Source organism: Rhea americana, unplaced genomic scaffold, assembly GCF_003343005.1.
Source record: "Rhea americana isolate MKP2758 unplaced genomic scaffold, rheAme1 scaffold_231, whole genome shotgun sequence".
Classification (NCBI taxonomy): domain Eukaryota; kingdom Metazoa; phylum Chordata; class Aves; order Rheiformes; family Rheidae; genus Rhea; species Rhea americana.
Genome location: NW_028186348.1, coordinates 630,798 through 658,631, shown reverse-complemented (window position 1 = coordinate 658,631; position 27,834 = coordinate 630,798). Strand labels below are relative to the sequence as shown.

Sequence of the window (27,834 nt, the reverse complement as noted above, 5' to 3'; positions counted from 1 at the left end):
CTATCAGAACAGGAAAAAAATTAGATGAAACAGTTGACAACTTTTCCACTGCCTTTAAAGCAGCTGTTCTGACAGAGCAAGGAAAGAAAGCTCTTGAAAAGCAGCTCTAACAAATGTTTGCAAGAGCAAAGGTCTCCGCTGTGTCACTTTATGAAATGATAGAGGCACAACCACAATAATCAGCATCTGATGGAAAAATACAGGATTAGCTTTTTTTTCTTCAAAGGAAGAGAACTGCGAAGCCCATAACTGACAAGTGATGAAAACACTCTGCTAGTGCTGTGACAGCAGCAGAGAGTTTCCATTTTCCAGTACCCTGGCCTACATGAAGACCGAAAAGTGATGTAATCCTAATCAAAACCAAGGGCAAGGCTTTTAATATGGCACACAGTTATTGCAAGACCTAGGTCAATGGAGAACTCAGATCGGATTGTTTATGTTGGAATGAAAGTTTGATGAAAAACGTCCTTCCTGTTGTGTGAAGGCTTGCTGGCATTTAGCCAGGAGACCACTGCAAGTACTGCATTCCTTTGATAATATTAAAAGCTCCCAGAAGAGCAGGTAGGCACCTTTATATCTCACTGTATTTGTTGAAAGAATGAAAAGAAGATCAAGAAAATAGTTACACTGAAAAAATGGTCCTTCCTTAGCAAGACTATAACCAAAATATAAAGAGTTTCTTAGCAGTTCTCATGTTCTGTATCCTTTATTCGAAGCACAATCTGAACAGGTTAAAATCTTTTTATTTGAGCTTTGTATCTTCCAACGAAGATGACGAAAAATATCCAGAAAAAGTTACAAAAATTCTAATAGAAGACAACAATTTCCTGCTATGGATTATTTATTTTTATTCCCATACTAGTTCACTGGCCTTTACAAAATATAATGTTTATCTTAACTTTTCAAAGTAGCCTTTTTCTTCATTGTTATCACCATTATTTCTACAGTTTTTTAAAACTTGCTTTTATCAAAGTCACTGCTGAAAAAAAACTGAAGAAATTTGACAAATTTATGCAATAAAATTTAAGCAAAAATACTGCAAATAAAACAAGTGCTTGGGAAATAGAAATAATTATTTGAGCTTCAATATAGCTTTGGGCAAAACCAATCTATTTTCGAACCTAAAATACTCATGATACAACTAATGTAAAATACAAATGTAAGCAGCCTATTAATTTTTGTAAAATAAAGTAAACTAAAGATGATCAGGAGACCATAAACTAATTACTTAAAGATATAAATGGCAAAGCAGTTACTTTACTGTATTTTCTACCCCAGTGTACTGTAAACATTCATACTGTATTCATTTTGATATTAAAGTACAGTAAATACAATATATGGTTGTATGATGCAGTATTTAGTGTACTGGCTTCCATTTTTATTCAGTACTATCCCATAAATGAGAAATAATAAACATTTTGTATAGTATTGCTGCTTCAGTAGCCTGCTCCAGTATGCAATTGAAATGTAGTTTTGGGACTGCGTTTCCCATATTGTTCATCACTAACATGAAAGCATAAATATTCCAGTTGAATTCATTTTCTCATTTTTAATGAAAGAACACCACTGAATGTCTTCCTGTTTCCTTCATGTATTGCTTTATGAAACTTGTCTTTCTTCCAGCTTTTGCCCGTATGTGATTTGCTATCTCTAAGGCATGGCTTTCTCAAAATCAGAAGAGAGCCAAAGGGTGGACATCCTCTTGCATGACAAGCAGACTCTGCCTCTGTTACAACTGGGCACGTCCAGAACAGCTCCGGTCAGGGGAGTCTGTGTGTGAGTGCTGGGAAGCCCAATATCCTGGTTACCTTCCAAGAAAAAAACAAAAAAAAAAACAAAAAAACAAACAAAAAAAACCACCCAAACAAAAAAAAAACCCCTTCCTTCTGTTCCTGCTCAGTAGGAAATTTTATTTCTTCCTAGAAGAACATCACACTACAGCAACTCTTGAGTTTGCCACCACTACCCTAAAAAATGCCCAACCATTTTATCTGAGACTGAATGCGAAGATAAACAAGCTTCAGCTGAAGCAGAATACTGCTGCTTGCCTTCTCCTTTGCTTAAGTTTCTGTGAAAACCTCGAAGCCATCATCAGTTCTCGCCACTGAATCTCTATTAATTTCTGAGGCCAGTTTAAGACCTGGATCCTACATTTTAATACAAAATAGAAAATCAAACTTGATATGCCTCAAGACCAGATCTATATCCACAAACCATCTCTAACAAAAACCTTCTACACTTAAAGATATTCACAGGACACACACTGCCTTGTAGCCCCAAATCCTACTTAGCCACTTCTCTTGAAAAAGCCCCTGTCCTGCCCCTGGAAAGGAAAAAATGCCAGAAGATGCATCCCATATGTTGAAGGTTATCTTTAAAAGTATGAGGATACTATAAGCTCAGTGGCACAGGCAGTATAAAACTGTTACGCAGATTTTCTAATCATTGCAGTTGGTCTTGATTTCTTGAACTTGCAAAACATGGGAGGGAATTCATGTTTTGGGCCAGAACCTATGCTGGGGTAAATTTACATAATTAAATTGAAATCAAAGGAGCTATAATGATGTATAGGAGCTGATGTTCCGTTGCAACATTTCATAACCTCAGAAGAGCCTCAAAATCTCTTCGACTTGCTAACTTTGTATATATGTAAGTTGTAAACATTTGATATTGGCATTCTTGCTGAAAAGTTTGTTTCACATCTCCTTTTCAGAAAGACCAAATTATCTTCCTCAATAATACTATGTATTTAAATCGAAAATTACTAGCAAGCTAAAATCTTGCTTATGCCATTTAAGCAGTCCGGTGTAATTTCCACAAATTTAACACAGCATCCTGGACACTCCAGCAGAGCAATGCTTGTGACAGTCTCTGATAAGTAAAATTTCATAACTGTATATGCAGATACAGGAATGTAGGAGGTACATTAGAATCTATATTCTTTCTGTCTCATTGCTTTTCCTGTCATTACAGAATAAACCAAACTACAAATCTGGGATATTGTACTTAATTAGGGAAAAGAGGTATCTGACTAATTCCTTCTTTGAAGTGCACGAAAAATGTCCATACCTATTCTGAGAGCCAAAAAGCTTAGCTTATTTTATTAACCCAAAAGATACCTGAAAACATGGTTTTGTATTCATCTGAAAAGTAATTTTTATAACTGTGTATTTGCAAGGAATTCACAAAACTAACAACATATTTGTTTTTCAAATGAAATGTCCATAGCCTGTACAGTAATTCAAACAGGTGTTAATTAGGTGTACAGAAAGGCCATTGAGGATAATTTATATATCCTCCTGCAACAGACAGAAAGCAAATAAATGTTAATTGCTTACATTATGCAACAAATGATTTTTTAGGATGGCACTAAATTAGCTGCAAATATTATAATTATAAAGCACTGGGTAATTTTACTGAAGATTAGTTGAAATGATTAAGTGCAAACTGCATAATTGTGCAAGGTAATATTAATGCCTTCTGCATAGAAATAAAAGAATAGTGGTTGTTACCGGCTATTTAGTGAAGAACTTTATGCATCTCATGAAAGCATCAGTGGCAGGTCTCTTGTGCACCTCTCTCTAAAGAAGGTAGTACCTGATTTTGGGGACAACTCACTGTAATGCTAATAGTAACCAGAATGTCTAAAACAGCCTATTTCAGGGATTGAGTGTGATCTCAATCAGATGGGGATAGCATGAAAATATTGTGCCACGGTCTGTGCTCAGCAGCCTTTTACCAGAGCTGTAGCAACTGCAGATATTTATTGTAAAAGTACTTGAGCAACAGCATGTACAGTTTGAATACACTCCTCATAATCAAAAAGAAAAAAAAAAAAGAAAAGAAAAAGACGAAAGGAGGCATACCTTAGGCCCTTAGGCAAGAGTTGGAAACATCACTACAGAGCAATAGTTTCAACTCATCTTCCTGAATTAAATGCAACAGTCTTTTGCGTGCAGGTGTCATACGGTGCCATACAGAGGTTGGAAGGAGATGAAGAGGGGCAGGGGAAAGGGAATTGAAACATTGTTCTAATCCAGGAGAGTTTATTATCTAGCAGTATTCTCCATTTTCAATGCAAGAAATTTATCCTCTAAACTGGAATGAACTTAGAATATGCTTTCTATCTTGGCCACTATTTATTTTTTTGGTGTCTTAATATTTAATACAACCCAAGTGTAGCTATTTACAGAGTGACAGTGCCAACCAGAAGAGAATTCAGTATGGGGAATAATTATGAACTTCTAGGGCAATGGGAGGAAGATATTACCATGTTCTTTTTGACTGAGACATGTCACAGCTATAATGCCGTGCAGAGACAGATCTTTCACTTTTCATAAACACACATGCTGTATATCATCAGCAGTGAAATGCTATAAACGACTGACTCAGATGCTTTTGACTAGTTGCAACATTAGCACCTAGAATGCTAAAATGGTCAACATGCAAGATATGTTTTAGGAAAACTCTTTATTTGTACAGGCTGAAACGCACCCCTGCACAGCGGCACGCGGGCAGCACGTATACCAATGCACTCCTACTTAGATGATGGGTAGGCCCTGTATGGACTCGCAACACAGCACTGAGATCCCCTTGCTGCCATGCCAGTTATGAAATTTTGTATGTAATTTCAGTCAAATTTTAAATCTGTTTGATGTAAAGAGTTCAATTCAGTCCCAAAAGAATTTTCTGAAGTCTTGTTCTACTTAGTATCTCCCTTTAACTTGTGTTTCAGCTCCTTGTACTCGAATAGGTCTTGCTTTAAGCTAAGCATGTGCAGTATTGAACAGGAATGGCTCAGTAGATCTGGGCAAAAAGGCTCATCTAACATTAAAAAAAAAAAAAGACTGTGGACAACATCCATTAGCACAATGCTGAGAAGACCCACACTGGATTAAAGAGTCAATTTTAAAATTATGGCACATGTGCAGTCTTGATAGCTGAAGGAAATTAGGATATATTAAAAGCAGATCTGATCTAATGATCAAACAGATGCAAATCTCACAGCCAGATACTCATGCACAGAGCCTCGGAAGCAAAAGCAGCAGGACATTATTATTTGTGTTGCCCTTATCAAGCTCTGACAGACATTTGTACCTCAAAAGGTTCATTACTGGGCAAGAAATCATAACCACAATTCCCTAAGCAAGGACGAAGTACCTGGTGTACCTGGAGACAGGGCACTGCATTAGAGCAAGACGCAAGCTCAGGGAAAAAAAAAAAAAAGTTCAAAATTAGAGGCCAGATTCTTTAGATAGCTATATGGCAAAGAAAGTGCAATTCAGAACAGTAAAATTGCCTTAAAATGTAATCTCTAGGTTTTCTTGTGTTCTTTGCCCGGCCTGTCTCCATGCATTGAACTAGAGTAGCCTGAAGCTGCTTCAACATCAGCAGGGAGCAGCAGGCTCAGGGTCTCCGGGAGGCCAGCCAGAGGTTGGCATGCACCGCTTTGCTGCAGCCACACGTGCTTTCGTCCAGCCACATTTGCTTTTCTCCCTGATACTTTCATTACCACGGAGGGGTCTAAAGATACATGAACCTCTTGACTAGCCTGGTATAATATTGAGCCAAATAGCAGTGAAACACTAAAAAAAGACTGTACACCCATGGGAATTATGTCCCATTTGGTAACACACTTGCATCTCTATCAAGAGAAAATTGTAGATCGATTTTACTCACAAATGTATGACAGCAGTTACTTTCCAATGCTGGTATTCACAAATGCTGACACAGCAAACATTAAGGGAAAGCCACAGCAAAAGAATAAATATTCAAAAAGCAGTGGTGATATACAATCCATAATTGTTAGGCAAATCTCTAGCAATGCTCTTAGACTGGTGTGTTATTTTACATTGAGCTTTAACAAGTTAAAAAGTATTTTGAGTTTAGACTTTTGTAATTACTGAGAATTACAATGTCCTTGATATCAAAATAAGATTTTGTAAAATAGCCATTTTATCCATCTGAAAAGAAACACTTCCTCTATCTGACACAGCCAGGGGATCTGCCTTTGCTGGTATGAAGTTGTTTGATGGAAAATATTCTTTTTTTTTAGTATGTAAATGTAATCAATTCTGGGAAAAAAACCCACATAAACCATTAGATAAAATACACTACACTGCCCTTTAAGGCCGCACTGTTTCTGATGCACAGTAAGAACATGTTTCAGGCTGGTTTGACCAGTACTCTCCTTACAGTGTAGAAGGTAGTACATTAATGTGAAAGGTATTAATAGCTGTTGTGTCTTCTGTAGTCTCTTCCCCTGTTTCATTACAACCTGTGTCAGTTAAAATACTGACTGAATCTAGTGAAATGAGTTGATGAATCTCTCTCACCTCACAGTTTGAACAGTATTATTTTAGTTTTGTTACAGCAACTTTAAAAGGGTTGTCCTAGTTTGCAGCAGAGATGAATCTACATCATTTAGGTTATTTGCAAACCAAACCCAAAATTCAAATGTTTAATTTTTCAGATGTTCTTGTTTAGCAAGATTATGAGTCTTAGCAACACCACAAAAATCCCCTGGGTGAATTACTTCACACCTGCTTAGTGCAAGGTTTCTGCACCTTCCTCTGCTACACCTGAATACTAAGCCAACTGGATCAAGTTGCATAGTTAACATTTGGACTTTTCAGAGCTCAGCCCTGAAACCTTAGCTCTGTCTGTAGGAGTCCTGACGGAGACTGGGGTGTGCAAATGCCAATATATTTGCCATCATTTGAATGATGACATGGCATCTCAAGCATGAGAATATGGAATTAGGGGTAGGTTCACAGGCAACAGAAATCTGGGAATTGCTTCAGTGAAGCCGCAGGGATTAGCACTACCTGAGGAGCAGGTGACAAGTGCAGACCATTTCTGTGTGTGCAAGAGACTAACCGGTCTAGCAGCTGCCTTCCCAACCGAGCCTTCAAGACTGCCGGGAACTCCGGTGCCCTTCCACAGTGCAGCTAGCAGGACACGCACCCCTCCTCAGGGGAAAGTATATTTTTCCAAAGGGCACTGAAAATGAATACAACAAGCAGCTTTATTAATTATGTTTCAGTAGGCTGGTGCTCTTCTCAAACTCTGGAAAATACATGACAGATTTTAATCCTTTTTGGAAATTTGACTTTCACTGATATTATCTGAAAGCAGTACTAAGTGATATTAACACTCTTATTCTGTAAAACTAGAGTTCAAATACACAATATTTCATGTTAGCATACATATCTTTTTCTATTTTATCTACTTGTTTCCACATTAAAATTCTGAATTCTGTTTTACAAAACTTAGCTATTTTCATTTTAGAGATACTCCCTTTGCAGCTGGATTTTTCAATGGTTCTGATTATACTTTCATGTGTGTAAATGCAATCTGAGAGCCCAACTTAAAAAAAAAATCAAACTCCACCTCTACAAATATAATTAGACATGTTCACTAACACTACCTGAAAACAGAAGTAGAGTGAGACCATGTCCACTCATTTTATGCTCTTGTTCCTTGTTATTGTCCCTTTACATAGCGACACCCAGTAATATTGGCACATGGCACCTTCTTTGAGACAGGTTGTCTTTTATAATCAAAGTTGCCGACAAAATGCCTGAAGTTGATTAGTAAGATACAGGGTTCTTTTTTTGAGTTATGTCAGTGGATGCAAAACTAAGCATCAAAAAAGATGCTTTACAAAAAAAAAAAAAAAAAAAAAGGGCAAATGCTTTACATTAAATCTTATAAAACTGTACATAATAAAAAGTCTACAACATGAAAATGGCCATTAAACTGTTGTAATAGTTATGAAATGTAGTAATATAACAATTCTAATGTTTCTCATTTATCATATTAATCACTGTATTCATACAGTTGTGGTTTTATATATATATGTATTCAATGGCACTATAAACATAGTTGTTGGAAAACACACATTAGATCTTAACCCATTAGAAGTTATCATAGTACTTTTTCATCCAAAAAGTTAAAATGCATCAATGCAGCATTGATTTAAGAAAAATAGCCTTGTAATAAAATGCACATTTTGATATTTTCTAGGATAGAAGTCAAGATGAGACATAGAGAATGTTCTAGATTTCAGATTTTTTACATTTATACCTATCGTGATACAAGATGCTAAACACTGAATGTAATTAAATAATACACAATTTGTGAAACAAACCAATTCAGAGATTTACAACGCACAAAACCTGATTTGTGTCTAACACGAATTCCCAACAACTTTTATCTCTGGGACCTACGTGAAAAATTGAAGGCAGTTCCTCTTTAACATCACATAGGCAAAGTAAGTTTGAACTGATTATCTTTTTTCTTCATAGAGATCTACATTCTAAAGGATAAAACATTACTATGTTTATGTTTCCCATTGCAGGACATTCATCCAGTAAACCTTGAATATATGCTTAAGAATATGATAATGGCATTTTGGGAGACAGGGAAACTCACTCTCTATGTCCCTCAGTTAACTAAGTATTTCTAATTTTTTCCATGGTTAAGGCAACTATACTGGTATATTAGACACACCATATGCTTTAAGTAGCTTTCTACAGTCTAAACAGTAAGAGTGAAAAGAAGCTTCAAACATGCTCTGATCTTCTCGACCACTTAGGAATTTCATCAAGCTGGTACAGAGTACTTAACTTAAACATAGTTTACTACTGTAGACACAGGTTATTAGCTGTTCACTAGAAAAATAATGTGTGTATTGCCTTAAATTGAAGGCTAACCACATATTTAATCAGGAAAAAATAAAAAAACCAAAACCAGACAGTCAGATTATCCAGTGAACGAAACTGAGAAAAATGGTAACACGCACACTTACAATTCCTGTGTTCTCTAACTTTTCTACCCAATAACTTAAGCAACTCAGACCTTTGTCGTCATTCCCTTTGCATCTCAGGCGGGCTTGTCAAAGCCTGTCCTCAGACATTGTAAGCGGTGGTGCTTCCTATCTGCCAATCCCAGCACACTGCTTAATATTTATTTTAACATATCACATAAGCTAGAGAGCCATTTAACTTTGCTTTCGATTGGGTAAGGCTGCAGGTATAAATGACAGTGAACAGAAACGTTTGAACAGCGGCCGCAACGCAACGCGGCTACAGCGGAGCACGCCACAGGACTGCTAGTGCCGTTAAAACGCAAAGTGAGGAGCTCGGGGCTGGGCTGCTCCCCTGCCCAGTTACAGTGTGTTTAGAGGATGACTTGACAGTGCTTGTGGTGGTTGTGGTGTCAATCTTTTTCACAGTTGGTTTTGGTTCGTTCCTGTTTTCTGGATGGGTTTTCTTGTCCTTGAGTACATCTGAAAACATGAAAGTAAATGTGAGATTAATCGTGCATCTTTTAAGTAGTGGCTTTAAATTCCATCTATTGCTGGAAAATATTCTACACCAGTCGGAATAATTGAACGAAGTGTGGAGAGTGAGGGCATTTTAGTTGTGCCTCAACAGGTCTGCTCAGATTGACCTGCTCTACTTCTCAATATAGACATAGCCTAAGACAAATAACACGCATTCTGCGTTGTGTGCTCCGCCTCCGAACCTGGCTTTCTCTTGTGAAAACTAACCTCCAGTTTCACCTGGAACGGGACCAGCTCAGACTTTAAATCATGACGTTAGGAATGACTTGTTTTGTAACATGCCCTACCAAAAGGGCGATCAAGTTTGTGAGTCGCTGCAGGAGAGAGACTGGATATCCGGAAACTGGACAGTGGGTTGACTTTACCCACGTGTCAACTTCCTGGCTTCTTTTTGCTTTGCTGCTGCCCTTGACTTTAAAGCAACGTATGACCCTGGATATGGTAAGACAACCTAGCAAGACAGATGGCTAGCACAAAAGAATAAATAGGTGTCTCATTAACCTTGTTCAGCTGCATGGGCAAGGAAAGTGTTGGAAAAAGAGAAAATGCTTCATGTTTGGTTTCACTGTTCTTCTTAGCAGGTAGGAGGATTTTTCTGGTTTGTTTGGAAAGTAGGGAAGAACGTCACAGGGCTTTTCTTTTGTCCCTCCAAATAGATTTTGGGACTTTTTTATATAAAGGACTAGATTCATAAAAAATTCGGAAAGTAGAAGATTTCATTCTTAAAAAAAATGGATTTTTAAAATGAGATCATGACTGATAGAAGTCTCCAGTTATCTTGACATTGCAAAACTGTATGTATGTGTTACTCAGATCATACTGCCCTTGCACCCTTTCACTGGCACTGGGGGGAAAAAATCATCGTTTCATCTGATGATGGGATGGTGATTTTAGAGTTAATCTGTAAAAGTACCCAAGTGTCTGGAAAAAACAAATGCCCACCTGGAAGAATTTATAAATTAGCAGTAATAGTTCAGGTCCAAGCTTAAAGGATTTTTTGTGATACTAATGAATGCAATGTATATTTGCACAGAAAGCAAAAAGCATAGATTTGTAATGCAGATTAAACAACTGTCCAATCTTAAAATAAAAACTCCGAATCACAGAAGCAAGTTCTTGGCAGAAACTGGAAAGATGGAAAGTATTCCAGAAATGTAAATGCAATCTGAGCTCATTGTCTGCATGTCAGTAGCTCTGAACAACCATCAGTAAACTCATTTGATAATAAAAATGAGCTATTGTATTGCAAAAATACACATTGTTCTTTTGCCAGTATAAAATGTAAAAGAAATGCAATGAATTTGTCCTTCTTTATCATAATGTCAATATTAATCCCAGATGAACCCACGATTCCTTGAAACTGATTCAAGGTTGACTCTGCAGAGAAGGGACACTGGCTGCCAAGGCGGGCACTGGGAAGAGCCTCAATGGCCACTGCACTCGAAACCCACGCCTGATAACGCAGACGACGTTCCTCTTCGTTACAACTTGCCACAGCGCTAACAGAAAGGAGCGGGGGGGAAGCATGCTGGAAATGTTTCAGAGGTATCAGTATTCTGAGGACACTCAAAGAAAAATGGACAACCTTCACACTGTCATTAAAGCAAATTAAGAATAAATCATGGAAATAGGTGCGTTCTGACACTGCCTAGACTCCTTTCCATCACTGTCATCCTCCTTTTCGACTGCAGTAAAGGCACTATTTCTCCGCTGCCTCTTATATCATCTCAGCCTGCTGACTTCAGCTCTCTGGGGCCAGCTGATTAAATTAAGACCTCACTCAGGTAAATCTATTCCCCCCTTCCACTTGGCCTTGTCCAGCATTGTAACTTGATTGGCCTCTATAAACTGGGCAGACTGAAATGTATTAATTCATTTATTTTCTTAATATTGACTTAACCAAAAATCTAAGGTAAGATTTAATGCTATCAGAGAAGCTGTTGGTTTTTAAAAGCTTTGCCCTCAGTGACTGCTTAATGCACTACATAACAAGCATTAAATAATACATTAGAAAAGTCTGCCTTTATCCTTTCCAGGGGAAGGACTAAAATTTGAATTTTCTCTCTGCCTTTATAGCAGAGTCTTTTCTGATGCTATTCACGGCCACCTCTAATCTGGGACTTAATTGTGCAAAATGTATAATTTATTTAAAAAGCTCTGTTTTTTTCTCTTAAAACAGAAAACTAAAAAACCCAATCCTAATCCAGTTCAAATTTTTTCAATCCTGTAAATATTTTTTAAGCTACAAATTTCAGCATCACGATTTCATGTTTTAGTCTGGTGTGCTGAGAGTTCCAGTTGCTTATTCACTCCAGGGTTTTGGCTGACGGAGTTAAATTAGCTTTTCGCTTAAATCTTTTCCTCAGAGTCAGAGATGATTATGTTCAGTCTACTACCAACATTCAAAAGCCAAATATAGCGAGTGTGCTAAAAAATGTGTCACTGAAGACTAGCACAGAAATAAAACTCTAGTTTCAACAAAGCAGACCCCAGATGTTCAAAACCCATGAATCAAGCCCCCAAATCATGACTTCCTAAAGAACAAACCCCACAACCTTGGTCTGTTCTAGTACTTACTGTTTAGGTTTTGCGGCTTTACAGTTCTCAATTAAAAGTTTTCTCCATTGCCAGAAACTTTCTTCCCATCATCATTCCTTCTCCCCTTTGTCAGAACGGAGAAGACTTCAGCTAACCTTAGCCTGATACACACAATGACCTCTGGACACTGGTGTATGAATGTTTTTCTATGCAGTTTATTACCTGATCTGATAGATTCATTATTTCAGCACACTATTCTATTTTTATTGAAAAGATCTGTCAAATCCTGTAGAGCAATGGTGAGGCAACCACTGTAATAGCTTCTATTGCTCTTCCCTCATCCAGGATCCCCACGTGAACATTCAAATCCTGCCAAAAGGGATACTTGGGGTGGAAGGAGGCTGCCTGTCAATGCCATCACAAGGTACAACTTGGGGGACTCCAGCCGAGAGCCAGGTTTGCCGGGGGCAGCAAAGCTGGCTCCACTGGGCAAACCCACCTGCCCCGGCTTTACTGCTGGTGCAGAGTGCAGTTCAGCTGGTCCTGAGGACGGAGCCCACTTCCTTACCTGAACTTTCACCCCTGTTAACTGCTGCTAAATTCATATCTTGACAACATAAACAAAGCATATAATGAAAATTACTTAACTTCAATGTTTAGAGCATTTAGGCTTATCTCCACCTCAGAGATCTAACCGCAGACTGCTACACAGCAATGTGTGCATCACTCAGACGGCACTGAGCTTCTCATAAATACTTACATGGATCAATACCATCCTTCAGGAACACTAGCTAAGGTAAAAAAGAGAGTCAAACTTGTCATTGCCGTCTAATTTAGGAACAGGAAACCTCTCTTGAGAGGGCTGAGTAAGTCTTTCAAACACTTTTGGTGAGTCACACATTAAAATATCTTAATCTTAGACCACAGTGATATGGAAAAAACCAAGGTGGTTATTTTTTAGGTTATTGTCAGGTTATCTGGCACAGATTTAAGTCATATTGTCACCCCAGCTGTTAGTTTCCCCTCTCTAGCCTAAACGTTTCACATTTTGCTACCCTGGTACTGGCAAGGATGAACAAATACTGGATTATTTGCTGGTATATGTGCATGCTATTGCTCTTTAATGAATGCAGTCAGCAAGGCCTACTTAAATATTTGTTGTGCTTTTCTGTTGTCTTGCCAGGGGATGAACAAACTAATTTGCTTTGACACAAAAATCCCTTTCCAACCTCACCCTTCGCTTAACCTGACTTGACCTCAGTCCTTCCTCCATGATCATAAATGACCAGCCAGATAGTCTTTCCCCACAAAGATTTGCATGTGGCCATGAGCCCTTCTTATCCCCAGCAGAACACCACACAGTAACACTGGCTGAGGCAAATGCCAAGGCCCCTGGACAGGCTGCCACTGGTGCTGGATTGGCCATGTATCATCACACCAGACAAGTGTACCAGCCCCATGAGGGGATTTTGAATAAAACCAAAAGGGAGAGATTTTCCTGACTAGTCCTATAGATCTTAACTGTAGGAGCCTAGTCTCTAGTAGAGCAGGGCACTAATATTGAATTCCTGATCATCAAACCCACAACAGAGAAATTCTGAGAAGTTTCCAATGGTTCTACACCATGAGCTTCTAGGGAGAACTTTTATCATCGGCATTCTTGGGGTGAGACTGTTATTTCTGCTTTCCCACACTGATTACACGAAGCCAGACCTTCCCATTTCTCCCTAACCTTCTCATGCAAACACTGTGTTTTGAAACAATATCAGCTCTACACTGGTAAATGAATACCTTGGTCTTGAATGCCTCATCATGGTTGTAACAAGAGTCAGGTAGCATAGGTCTGAAGTGCATCGATCAGTACCTGCATTCACTCTCTACATTGTAGCTCTGTTGCCTGATAAGTGTCACTTCAATCATAGGTTTGGTTATGGCTCACAGCCTTGTGAGAAAATTACAGCAAGATGCAACTTGGTAGAACAGGCTCTTAAATTACAGTAGATGCCGCAGTGTTATTATTAGCTTTTTATCACCTCTGGTAGCAAAAGGTGAAATTACTTTTACATATTCAAAGGAAGGAGCTCTGAAATTGCAAAACAATGCTGTCGCCACAAAATGTACCAACAATTTCCAAATAATCTATTATGCTGACATTCAGTCTCACACTAATTATTTCCACTTATAGCTACAGCAGGCAAATGGAAATAGGAATGCTGGGGAAACAGGGACGTGAGAACTCCCAACGTGTGATCAATGTATGATGCAACTCTCCAAACAGTGGTGTCTGTCATTGTCCACTATACAATATTTATTAGTTAGAAAAAAAGGCAGGTTTATTATATCCCTTTTGGAGCTCCAGAAAGAGGGAGTTATTAACACCTCTGTAGTCTCCCACATACGTGATGTTCCGCACCTTTCTGTTTCAGCCTGAGACTACATATAATCCTATTTCCATAATTATATGGAAATTATTTTTCCTATTCCTCTATGGGAACTTGACCTTAGGGTGCAAGAACTTTAAGCAGAAAAGTGAAGAACTACAGGAGTCACAACCACACAGTTCACTTTCCTCACATAATGAATGAGTTGCATTAGGTTCAGACCAGCCTCTCTAGAAGTCTTGCAGGACAAGACTATGGGGGTTAACTGATTTGTTACATTTTGGACATCAGTTCGGTGATCAGCTGGAATCTTCCTGACTGCATTTTTAAGAAGCTTGTGACTAGAAGTTAGCCTTGGAAGGACAGTCGTAGACTAGGACTAAGACTATCTATGTCCAGTTTCTAATGGTGTAATACATTGCGTGCAATCACTTTGGCAGATCAATTCCTCCCTGCAGGACTGCAAGACAACTACTTTATTTCTTGCATACTTTGTGAATTCTGAATGTAAATTCTTCAGGGTCAGAACCACAGCCAACCTCCACCAGAAACATCACTGGTCGGAACTTTTAGGAACTAGTCTTATAAAAAAAGCCAAATGCAACAAAGAAAAGAATACAATAAAGAAAAGTCAGAAACAGTAAGACAATTTGAGATGTTAGGTGCCTGTATTAAATAGCAACTCATTCCCCCATTCCCAAACAATGTGCTCTACAAACATTCAAAAGAAATTGAATAGTACATTATCTGAGATGTATTGATGCAAGAAAATCTGTCACTGTATTTGTTTGGCTTTTGATAAACAGCTGCCTTAGCAAGTCTTGCATGATTTTCATAAACCATCATAAAATTCTATTAGTTTTGAGGGCTAAGAAGTAAACCCACAGGTATAACTGTCTCAGCTCCTGCAATGCTAAATGTCAAGACAGAACAATCTGTCTTTTCCTAGGGAAGAAATAATCTAACCAAACAAAGTTTGTGTGATTCAGCAATCGTTCCATTAATCAGGCAGTCACCCACAAGAAACGGTTTCATCATTTTGTTTATATTAATACAGGACCTATTCAAATGCAGACAAGCTGAAAGTATAGGCTTAAGACATGCCAAACATCTTTTATACTTCCTGGAAACATCTGTTTTTAGTCTAGTCCTAGGCACATGTTTGTGGCTGCATGTTTAAGCTTGTTTAGTTTGCCAGATACCTCGTACATACTGCTGCACAGTTGACAAGATATCCTGAAACACAGCATAGAAGTATCTGTAAAACATGATGTTCCTAGTAAATCTGTTGAACTTTTGTTGTAACTTTCTTGTAACGAAATAAACCAAAAAGCTCTGTGACAGCCTTCTGCCACCACGGTATGGTGCAATTAACCTGTTAAGTTTGGAAATTCTATACATGCTTTACTGGTCACATCCAGAAAACAGAGTGATCCTGATACCGCATGCCCCATAAGCTCAAAACTGCTATTAAACTTAATGGGAGTTTGGGGGGATGCGAGGAATGCAGGACTGACCTTTATGGTTAAAGCTGAATGTGTGCTCTAGACTTCAAAGATGAGGTGCCCCTGCCAGTCTGGAGCGTGCAAGCGTTCAGCACGCGAAGTGCCGAAGGCATCTGCTAAATATCACGCCACAGCTCAAAGCTGTAATTAAGAAAAATATAAACCGACTCAAGGAAAAAAATATTAGTAATAATTGAAAATGTTTTGGCAGTTGCTTTTGTCCTGATGATCTCATTAGTTTTGGTTACAGAAACAGTTCTCACACCAGCTGACGCGGGAACACTTTGTTTGTGTTCTCATTCTACCCACATCTTTCCCAGTTAACTTTTATTGCTCAACACAAAGGTCAAATTGAAAGCTTAATTAAACTGTATATGGGGAAACTATAAACTTATTTTGGATAAGAGTAGAAAAACATTTAAAGCCATCCCAGCTCCTCTCCCCCAGACACTCCTTATTCTCTTGAGAGAAAAAAGAGCATGTGCTGTCGGCACTCTTAAGGGGAAACTGCACCTTTTTTTGCTTCAAAGTTTACGTGTCAGGAATATCCAGCCTTTTTGTAAACTACTAATTGTTTTTGCAATTGGTATTTGTAAAGAAGATTTCAACTTAGTTCTGAAAAGACAAAGCTCCGTTTTGTAAAAAAGCCACGGTACAATGTTACGCTAGCGTTAATGAAGTTCAACTTAAGCAAAGATTTGAACTTCATTTGCTTAGCTTTAACCAAAGGCTGTACCTTCAAACAAAGCCACCGGCCTCAGCTTCAGCGTATGCTTGAATCCTCTCAGCCCTGAGGCCCAAAACTGAAAAGCTGCTTCTCTCTCTGCTAAAAAACCTCACATGATATGTAAGCACCATTTAAGGTTTCTCTCTGTCCTAAGATGAGGAAAGAGTCGCATAGCTTGACCAGTCAGGTTTGAGTCTGCTACCACCTGTGCACCAGCAACACCGATCCACTAGAAAATTTGTTCGTATGTGACAATTTAGCTGCCTGGGTCAAACATTTCTGCACCACTGAGGTTCTCAAAACTCCTATTCAGGCTTTCTCCTGAAGAACTCTGGTTTAGGGGCATAATTCTCTAGATGCTTCCGTTTCCATCACCAAAAACCCTACAGAGCTTACACTTCTACTCAGCCCTACGGTCCTTGCAGTGCCCTGAAGGAGGTGGAGGAAGGCCAGCACGACTCCTGCGCTGCTGCTATACCTTGTCGGAGGCTTGCTGGATCCAATACACTACAAGGCAAGAGAGCAGCCAGACATCTCTCAGCTAGGGCTGTAGCTAAAACGCTCACCAGTGACAGAAGAGGTCCAGGTTCAAACGGGTAATGTAGAAGGTGTGTCTGAGCCCAGGTCTCCCATGCCTTGCTGGACTGCCCTGTGCAGATAGGCAGAGATGGCTCTCTCTCAGACTGAAGCAGGGTCTGCAGTGTTGCTACGTACTCTAAACACCTGGCTCTGCAGTTCTTACTCATGTGAAGTGTCTCGTACAAACCAGGTCAGCTTTGGGGAGCGCATGTAAGGACCAAGGCAGCTAAGAACAAGTCCAGGGACTCGCAGGCTGGGCGAAAGGGCTTTGGAGCTCATCTCTTGTACAGAAAAGGACAACTCATTGCAAGTTCCCATGCCAGATGAGCTCAAACGCACAGCTCTGCAGAGGGGGTAGGTCTGGAGCAGGTTAGTTTTTTCAAGGCAGTAATAGTTTTCAAAGACATTAAGCTCCATCTACCTTTACAGTAAATTGGCCCAAAATACACTGGAAAGAACAACTCAAATTAAGTAACAGGGAGTCAGCAAAAAGGGAAAGAGCAATAAAAATTGCTCTGTGCCACTGAGTGAGGTCTCTCCTGGACTCCACAAGGAGACTCCAGGCAAGGGCAGGAAGGCAGACTGCTATCTGCTTGGAACGCCACACTCTCAAATTTTGGGATAAGCATATGTCTTATCTGAAAGGAATGGGCAGGGGAAAAAAAACATAGAAGAGTTCTCCTCCCACCAGAGGGTCAGGGCAGAGCCCTGTCAGCTTACAGCTGCCTTTCTAAGGTGGGGCGGACTTAAGAGAGACATTTCAAGCAGCCTGACTAAATCCCTGAATATAATAACCACAAACAAGGCATCAACTTCCAGCATACAGGCACAGAAAAAACAGTCAAATACATTTATAAAAGACATCTGAAAGGCTCTTTCCATTCTGCAAACATGCTGTTCTCATCATTCCCACTCTTTAAAAGCAGTCGAGTTCTACTGATTATTCCCATTACTCCCCAAGAAACTCGGGCAAGCATGATTCCTGCTGCAAAATTCTGAAGTCACCAGATCCTTACTTCCTTCAGAATCATGATGGCAGCAATAACAATTTAAAATGTTTTTTGGACTTTTGCTATTTCTTTAGCGCAAATAGAACTTACATTAAAAATCTTTTAAAGAGGTTCTAATGTGATACAATCATAACTGATGTTTACTTATAGAAAAAACATTGAAATTGTATCAATCCACATATTATCTGATTTATTTTAACATAGGCAAGGAAAAAGATTAGCTATAATGCCAAAGGATAGTTCTGGCCTTTACATAAATCAGCAGGAAACATTTTTATTGAATCTTTCCAGTATTTCAATTCAGTCATTTCAAGTTACAGCAAGATATTATCCTGGATTAATCATTTTAGACTTACTATCAAGAGCAGAAAGAGGAAAACATCAAAACATTAGACTTGCTTCAGCTCTGGTATGGAAAGTTTAAATTAGTCTTTTCTCCTGCTCCAGTCTGGCAAATATTCAGCATGCATATCCTCTATTTCACATTGCTAGGTTTATCCAGCCAACCAGAACCCCAGCTCTATCACGGCTGACAGTTATTGATGGAAAGGATGATTAGAGTCATCACTCTACTGAATATCTGTAGCAAGAAGAACATGTCACATGTAAAAATTTCAGAAGCCTTAAAAGCATTATCTTATTAATAGCATGCAGCAGAACTGATGAACCCTTATCACATTCAGCAGGATGAAGAATACTCAAATCAACCCAAATGTAAGAGAGATACAGAACCAAGGGTAAAAAATAAACTTTTCTAATAAAATGTCTTATGAAATAGAGCACATTCCACTAGTACGTACAGAAGACTATGCTCAGTAAGACTACGCTGCTATGCGCAGCAAATTAAGGGAAGAAAATGCATGTTCAGAGCAGGCCATGACTACGTTCCCTAATTCCATTCAGGGTGGGGGTTATCAGTGCTTCCAGTTTTCATGGGAGATACCCACCCCAAAAGCACAAGGTCAGAATTCAGCAAACTGAGCTCCATGATAGCCTGAGGGCTATAAATCTTTCCTCTCTTTTAGAGCACCAACATTGCTAAACTTTGCATTGGTCAGCAGTGACAAAGCAGAAACCACTTGTTTCTTCCACATAGCTATTTGGAAAAATCATTTTTGGCCATAAATCCTCACATCCGATAGCCATCCCTTGAGCCGGCCATTTTGAGAATGATGAAAAAGCCCTTTGGAAAGTGATGAATATTGCATGGAGACTCAAGGCTGGCTTCTCTCTGTGTTGGTGTGCTCAGGTGTGACTGCACAGCTGAGACTAGTGATAAAACCCAGCATGGTGCCCAAAGCCCTTCTCCCCACAGCTGCAGCATTTCTCCCATGGATCATGCCCAGGGCTTGGGGTGGTGATGAGAAAATGTATTATTTTTTAAGCAGCAAGAAGCTAAAGAGCATGAAAGCAGCAGGGTCTTTGCTGCAAGCGAGTGGAAAGCAGCAGGAGATGCCAAATCAGGAAATCAAATGAATTGTCCTACCTAGGTCAGCTAAGGCTCTAAATAGAATAAATACATAAAAGACCATCTCTGCTTGTTTCAATGCACAGAACCAGCACAGACATACACAGAGCACTTCGTTAGGAGACTTGAGTATGTGGCTTGATTTGTGTGTGCTTCCATCCAGCCAAAGGAGCTTTGACAGGCGCTCAGTCTTCTCTTTGAGATTGATCAGTTATTGCCAATTTCCTTCTGTCGTAAGAACTCCAGTAAAGGGAAAAACCTGCTGGAAGTTCATGAGAGCTGACACCGTGTGCTGCAATGGATCTTTTGGCACTGCTGCAGCCTATTATGCAAATATGCATCAGTGGACTTTGTAAAACATAAATTATGTAAATGCCCATTTAGAGACTCTTCAAAATGCAGATTACTTGCCTGACGTTTGGAGACAATTAACGTCTCTGATGTGAACCTGCACTCAGCGATTGCCTTGCTACAGCCTATGGATGTCAAGGCCTAGCAAACCTTATTCTGCACGCAGACTCAATGATAGACTTTTGCTCTAAAAGTCAATTATGTCATGATCTCCTTAAGTGACATATCATTGACACCACAGGTTGCAAGAGACCCTTAATTTCCTATTGTAGCAATGCTCCAAAAGATCTGATCTAGAATTCAGATATGCGCTCCTTCATTTGTGATTAGGAAGATTTTTTTTTTATTAAGACTTCATATTTTAATTGATACATGCCAAACGTACATGTGCATTTGGAGATGAGAACAGAAATTAAAGGCAGAATTGCTAAGGCAGGAAAAGTGGTGAGGCTATACACAGGGTTGTTGCACTACATAGGATAGGGGAATTAAGGGGAGGGAGAAATTCATTATATTCCTCAAATACTGGAACTGGAATGTAGAACATGACAGCTTTTAATCTGAACTAGATCCCATACTCTGCTGATCTAGAACAAGTCTTCTTGTTTTTTGAGTGAGTTTGGAAAATGCATTGTACTCCTTACAAGCGAAATGCAAGAGACTACTGTCTATGATAAGCAATATAAGCCAAAGTACAATCATTCTCTAGAAAAAAAATGTCCTGAAAAGCAAGGTAGAGAATTGTCAGGAAAGCTATCCACATTCATATTCACTGACAGTGCTATATAGAGGGCGAAAAACACTTAGAAAACATCCTGTAATTTTATCACTGCTAGACTGTGACGTGAGGATGAGGCACGAAGGGTAGAGAATTAGATAAGAAAGTCAAAATACAACAAGGTTCTGGGAGAGATGACTTGCTGCTTTTATGAATTAATGTTTTAATGAAATATGAATAGTAATACAGATGTGGAAGCTGAGGACAAATAGTATGGTAGGAATTATTTACAGTTATTAAATAATTACGGAAAATAAAGTTGTTCTTTAGTTTAATTCATTATGGTTAGGAGCATTGCCTAGTAATGGCTAAAGAAACAACTCAGTGTTTCCAGCAGGCCAAATAGCTGTTGGTTTACCATCTCCCCATCAGGAGTGTGATCTCCTTGCATTTGCAAGAAAAATGTAGCCCTGCCACTATTTGTGAGATATCACTCCAGGCTGAACAAAGCTTTAGTACTATAGGTTGGCCATCCTCTCTCTGTATCATCTTTGCTAGCTGTTCCTAAGTTTATCCTGCCATATGACTCAAGACAGTTGCCTCACTCTTCTGTGGTGGCAAGGGTTTGAGTCACAGTTCTCCACATCTGTGATGCTCTCTCTGGCCCTAGGTAAGACTTGAATCAAAGCCATAAGCAGCGCAGACGGACAAGACTTTCAGCTTCACTGTGAGTTCAGGCCATAAACCTGACACAACAGCCACAGGTCAACTCCTGAGAGCACTCAGCACCCGTAGGGAAGGCATCAAATCAAGCAGTTAGGTTTTTCACAACATACTACACATCCTAGATTGTCCTTGGTAGGATCATCTTCGGCTTCTGAGATCTTACAAAAAATCTAACCCAAACAGTACGTACTTTGCTAGAAAAGAAAACATCATGGAGTATCTGCCTTTATAAAGAATATTGAGAAACGGAGTTTTCAGGGGTAGTAAATTCAGCATCTGTTGAACTTCATTAAATTCTTGTTTAAGTTGAATTGAGATGGGTGAAATTAACCTTTATACCTCTGCAGTGCTCTTCCTATTTGAAGCAATTGAATCAAAGCAGCATACCAAGGGCATCTTTCTACTTTTAACTTCAAAGAACATTTTTCAGAGAGAGTATATGAGGATCACATAATTGGAGCCAGCTGATGGAGAAAGGGCTGCATACTGAGTTAGCCAGAAAAAAAAAAGATATAATTTAAGGATAAGAGATCTGAAGCAAAATTCATAAAGACTGGTAAGTCACAAAGGAGAGGCAGTAGTTTCTTCGACTGGCAGCGAGAGAGCAGGATGAATGGAAGAGTCCTAACTGGTATTGCCTGAGCAAGGAACCAATGGCTATAAAAAAATCCCAAGGAACTCAGAAGACAATTTGCAACGACTCCTCTGATTTCTTTGTTTGGTCTTCAGGATATGAACAATAATTTATGTGGATTTACAGTACCTAAGCTTAATAGGGTCATGATCATGACTGAGGCATTCATCATTACTGTCAAATCTAGAATTATAGTGAATCAAACATAGAAACCTTAGATACCTTGGTAATTAAAGGAAAGCAAAAGTACAGTGCACAATTTAGACTGAAGTAAAACCAAGTGTTTACTGATATCTAGAATAGAGTTACAGCCATTCAGTAAGCATGGAATCAAACCTTAAATCAGAAGCCTCATAAATTAATAGCCATCTAGTTACAAATTTAGATTAAAAACATGTAAATTAGTTATAAAAGACAGAAGGATTGTAATTTCAATGAATCACCTTCAACTAACATATATTGGGATAATACCTCCCTACCACTGACTTTGTAAACTCAAGCAATGCAGGCTAATGAAATCTTCAAAGCTTAAAGGAAGCCAAGAGAGGCTGTTGCAACAGGAAATGTAAATATTGACTCCTGTGATATGGGCCTGAGCCAAAAGAATCCCTACGTTCTGACACCGCTATTCCCCAACGCAGAAGGCTTTGCGAGGCAAGAGCCGGCAACACTCAGAAAGCTTATTTCTGCCTGAGACTTTGGAGGAAAAAAAGGCAGAAGGGAGACAGGCAATCTCACATCTGTTTGTCTGCAACAAATTGTTGCTTCTCACTGAATATAAGGAGGAAGCTGAGTTCTCCCATTGAGAGTAAATGAAAAACAAAAAAAAAGGCTGTGGAATGACAGTGGTTTCCAATGCAACTCGGAAGAATTTCTGTGGAATAACAAGGCACAGAGGTCTGGTTTGTATAAGGACTACTACAGTATCTTCCCTTGGGGGAGGGGAGGGAACAAGGCCCTTGGATAAGGACTGATGCTCAGTCTCTTTCCCACCACATTTCACCAGCTTCCATTAAAAGAACCAATTTGTAAACTTATAAATTAAAAGCCTCATATCATGGTGACTTTGAACCTGAAATGAGAGAGATGCCTGAAGCCTGCTTGGGACTGTACTACTAACCAGTCACAAGCGGCGCATGCTTGGTAATGGGCCTCACTTAAAAACGACAGAGCGGCTGACAAACCCAAAGCAGCCCCCGGCGGCTGTTCCCAGCCAGTGAAGCGGAACGCGGCAGAGCAGGAGCAGGCAGGAAGAGGTGGCAGGAGGCAGCACCGAGCTTGGCCAGGAGCTCCCTGCTAGGCCAAAGAGTCAAAGAAAAGATACGGAGGTGGAAAGCGGGTAGGCTGCCCCAGAGGAGCACTGCCCGGACACGCAGCAGCAGAACCCAGACAGCGATCATCCATGGGCATCCAAAACAGCAGGGACATCAACAGCTACAGCAAGGGCCCATGGGCATCAAAAGGCAGACTAAGGAAACCAAGAACCCGCTGCTGAACAAGACAGGGTGATAAAGGACACAGAAAAGGCTAAGAGGTATTAGAAACCTTGTTTGCCATGGGTTTACTGACAAGATCATCTCCCAGGCTCCTGCGGCTGAGTCCGGGGGAAGTGACATATCCATGGCAGAGAAAATTCAAGTCAAGGAGCATGTGTCAGTGCTGGGATGAAGACTAGTATTAGGGCTGTGTGGGCAGCTTGTAGATTGTAGCATCTCCATTGCTGAAGGCACGAGAAGTCAGGCTAGACACACAAGAGCAGTTTCAGTAAAGCTGATTCCGGCTTGAAGCACAGCAATGCACTAGACAACCTTCTTGATCTCTGTTTCCAGTCCTCCTGTGATTCCACTTGTTTCAATGAATCTATTCGATGTGGAAAGCAAATGAACTGTTCAATCAGTTTGTGACTGAATTTGAAACCATCTATAAAAACTGAGGGTGAACATCTTGTAAAAGGAATATACATTGGCAGCTATTGCTGACGAAGTGCTATCAATAGGCATTAAAGCTGCAAATGGCAAGGTGTTGGCAAAGTGAAAGGAATTGCTGCAGAAAGTAAAAAGCCAATCTGTATGATGAACAGAGTATACATAAAGTAGAGCAAATTACCAGACACACAGACATGAGAGTACAGAGGCATGGAAGCTGATTAAGAAGTCCTTGTGAAGAACTCTTGAAGGCTGGCCAGTTCCTTCTAATTTTCTGGCATCCATTTCACTGCTCAGCTAGTGAAAAGAGCACTGTCTGTGATGTGAGTATATGCGGTCATGTACTATACAGAGCCCATGGTTGAGGAATACCATTGCAAATGGCTGCGTGGAGCTGCCATCCCTCTTTCAGAACAATTCTGGTTTTAACAGCCTCAGTAATCTTGGATAAATGCCAAAGAGGGAGACTTGAAAGGCCCAGCTCCCAGATTCCTCAGTGAGGAACGAGCTGGGTGTGCGGCTGGGGGATTGTGTGCTACTGGCATCTCGTTGCAGGGAGATCTGGAGTCTCTGCTGCTGTGGTTTTGCTTTCTTAACATCATATTCTCTGTATAGATACAAATACAGAGATGCGATAGCCTTAAGACCTCACAAGACCACAGACTGCTGGTTCTTGCTTACACTTAGAAGTCTGATTTTTATTTATTTTTGCTTTTCCCATTTCTTTCTAATTAATTACAATGGGATCTTATCCTTTAATCCTCTAACTGGAGACTAACCAAATGACTTTCAGAACACGGATATGCTTTATGGATCTGTATTAGTTCAAGTGGTAGAAGCCTGCAGCAGCTAAGCACCTTCAGATTTTCTTCTTCTTTTAAAGAGAAAATACAAATCATTTAAGCTTTATATCCAATATTTGTGAAAATACCTTGTGTTAGTGAAAAAATAATTATAACTGGACGATATTTGATATAACTAAGAGCCGAGTTTGACTTACAGTCAAAAAAAAAGGACTGATTTAGGTCAGGCTTTGTGGTGGGAGATTATTCTGTGCTTTACTTGCTATCCAGGAACATTTCAAGACATAGAAAAAAACCACAAACATGACTAGAAGTCTGATTTATACACTCATTTGAAAATGCTTTAAATCTTCCCCTTTATGAGACTGTCTGCTTTAAATGAAAATAAGAGTATGCAGAGGTAGCCTTTAAAAAATTCATTACTATCTCTTTGTACACACATTGAAAAGGAGAGCTTGCCCCCTCTGAAAAAAAAAAAAAAAAAAAAAAATTACAGACATTGCTTTAACTGGGCATTCTGGTGCCGCAGCAGTGGAAATAATTAAGCATGCACAGGATTTTGATCATTTAGCTTTCTTCAATTTTCTTTCTTCACTGATCTAAAGCAGAAATAATAGAAAATAAAGTATTACAAACATGAGCCAGATGCTTTTCTAGGGCAGTGTCTAAGTAAGTTGTCTTTTTTCAGATAAAACAAGCATCTGTAACTCCCACTAAAAGCATCTCAAATCAAATCCAACTGCAGTGGGGATTCTGGAGTAGGGCTATTTGCTGTTCCCTAAGGTACATCACCAAAGCAAGGGTGCACCTATGCAGTGTCCAGAGAGGTTTCCATGTGGTTTCCTGGAGTACCTTCAGATAAGGCACTCTGCACCGAGCCGGTATGGAGATGACAGAGCAGAATTTGCTTTTGAAAGATCAGTATCTGGGACAGCTTTTCTTAGGTGTATCCGGGGGAAAAACTGTGCTCCCTCCAACACGCTCTCATTGTAGCTGCCTGAGTATGGAAAAATGGATGAGAATTCAAGAGGATCCCTTAACTACAGATGTGAACAGCAACATTTTTGCCCTTTGTGTGTGGAGCTGCGGAAGAAAGGCAGATTGTGAAGGACAGCACGAGAAGGCACCAGGATGACAGGGTAGCAAAAGCTGCTTTCTGCCCCTTCCCAGTATCACCTGCATCTTGATCTAGAACAGCAAGGTACACTGACTTTCACCTCTCTTTAAAAAGAGGCTTGGCTCTTCGAATGGAAGGTACACTGCACTGGCATCCACGGGGCCCTTTTCCACTTTCAACTATACTGTAGCTGTTTATGTCCTCAGACCTGATGTAAAACACTGCTTGCCAATGTAAGCACACGGAGAATTGTATCTGGCCTTGCAGACCTCTGCACGACTACCTTAACTTCAAGGCACTGGTGAAGCAGGTCCAAATAATTTTCCCACTTTAACCTTTAAATGCTTCCCTCTGGTTTTGTTAGCAAAATACCCAGAAACACATACCACAGCACAAGCAGAGAGAAAACCTATGGAGTAGCGGATACATAAACATTTGCAGGAATAAAATACTTTTGACTCAGACATTACTGTGCCCTTATTATAGCCTTTAAACCAAGATAGTTAAAACAATACTTTTTCAATAGCTCTGAAGTTATTATTGTTACATAATTTCTTAAAGATCTTCCTGTAAAATATGACTGAAACATGAATGCAACAAAACCCAAACAAGCCCCAGCCTTCCTCCCAAAAAACATGGCATCCTTTAAATCCTGCAATTCTTTAGTGGCTAAAAGTCATACTTCAGCTGAATTCCCAGTGTTTGGATAAAATTTATGGCACAGCAGCCAAGTAATTTATACTCTTATTTGGAATGAACTTTCTAAATTCTACTTCACTACGGGTGCCATTTTCTATGCTATATCCTAGCATTTGCCAGTGAAAGCTTTCCTTTAGAGTTAAGGCATTCAGATGAATCACGTTTTCTTTGCATTTTTTTTTATATGAAAGGTTTCCTTGTCTCTGTAATTCCCACTTCCCACCCTCCAATTTCTGTTGCTTTCATTGTATGGAGCCAGACTGTGATATTTATTTCCTTACTTAACAATGAATAGTACAACATATCACTGAAAGCCCTTCTGAAATCAATGAGACTTTTTATGGAGTATGGTACTACTCATTTGGAGCAGGAGTGTTTCAGTCTTGCCTGAAGAAAGATCCAAGATGAAACAGGTTGAACTGAATACAGTTACTCACCGCTATAACACATGTGTAAAAAAGAAAGGACCCGGGCAGACAGAAAACCTTTCCAATAGGTATCACATATTTTGACTGCCATAGCAGGTATCTGAAGTAACCTGGAAGTTCTTCCAAGTATTATCTTCTGCACACTAATTCCATAAAAATCAATTGAAGAAGTACATTTTCCATTTTTAAAAACTCTTTCAATCCAGGGTCCTAACAGATGTCACAAACAGTAAATGTGGCAGCACTCCCCAGAAGTATTATTGCCATTTCTCGAATCAGGTAACTGAGATGTTAAGAGGCTAAAAAGATCTGGTGGCTGCCACAGACGAAACCTGTGATCACAGTGAAAGTCAGCAATACATTTGCATTATTCAGTCCTGAAACTGATGCAGCCAGATTATCATTTCGTTCTAAATTCAGGCATTTACTAAAAGTACCTCCAAATCAAAACCAAATTGCCTAAATAATTAATGTTAAGCTGGGTCCCAAGTTGAGCACTTAAGATAGTGATTGCTGATCCCTCCACGGGCAGGAGACTGAAGCAGGAAGAACAGGAGGAGGAGGGGTGTTGAGATGCTTGTCTATTCAGGTGTAGGCAGGTCAGAGCAGCACTGCTTGTCTCCTCCAGAGCATACAAACCCGCAAGGTAGACGGCTGGTGGGAGGGCAAGGCTTTGTCTCCCTTCCTTCATACACAAATGCCAAGCAACAGAATACGGGTTTGGATGGCAGCCCACTGTACGGAAAAGACAAGAGCTCTTTCTCACCCCCAAACCAAAGAAATTACATAAGTTCCTGTGATACCCGGTCCTCTCCCCAGTGATCATTTGCTCATTTTCTCTAGGGTGGCTGGGAAGGGAAAGACCTCTTCCTCTTG

At 39.7% G+C, this 27,834-nt stretch overlaps 1 protein-coding gene across 1 annotated transcript in view; it reads right to left on the bottom strand.

The window, feature by feature from the left end:
- Window positions 1–7,814: 7,814 nt before the first annotated feature.
- LOC146595241 (glypican-5-like) overlaps window positions 7,815–27,834 on the bottom strand; it is a 366,200-nt gene continuing 346,180 nt past the window's right edge. The window contains exon 10 of the mRNA XM_085306113.1: window positions 7,815–9,292. Coding sequence (XP_085162239.1) covers window positions 9,090–9,292 — 203 coding nt within the window. The 3' untranslated portion in view covers window positions 7,815–9,089. The remainder of the gene's footprint in view (window positions 9,293–27,834) is intronic.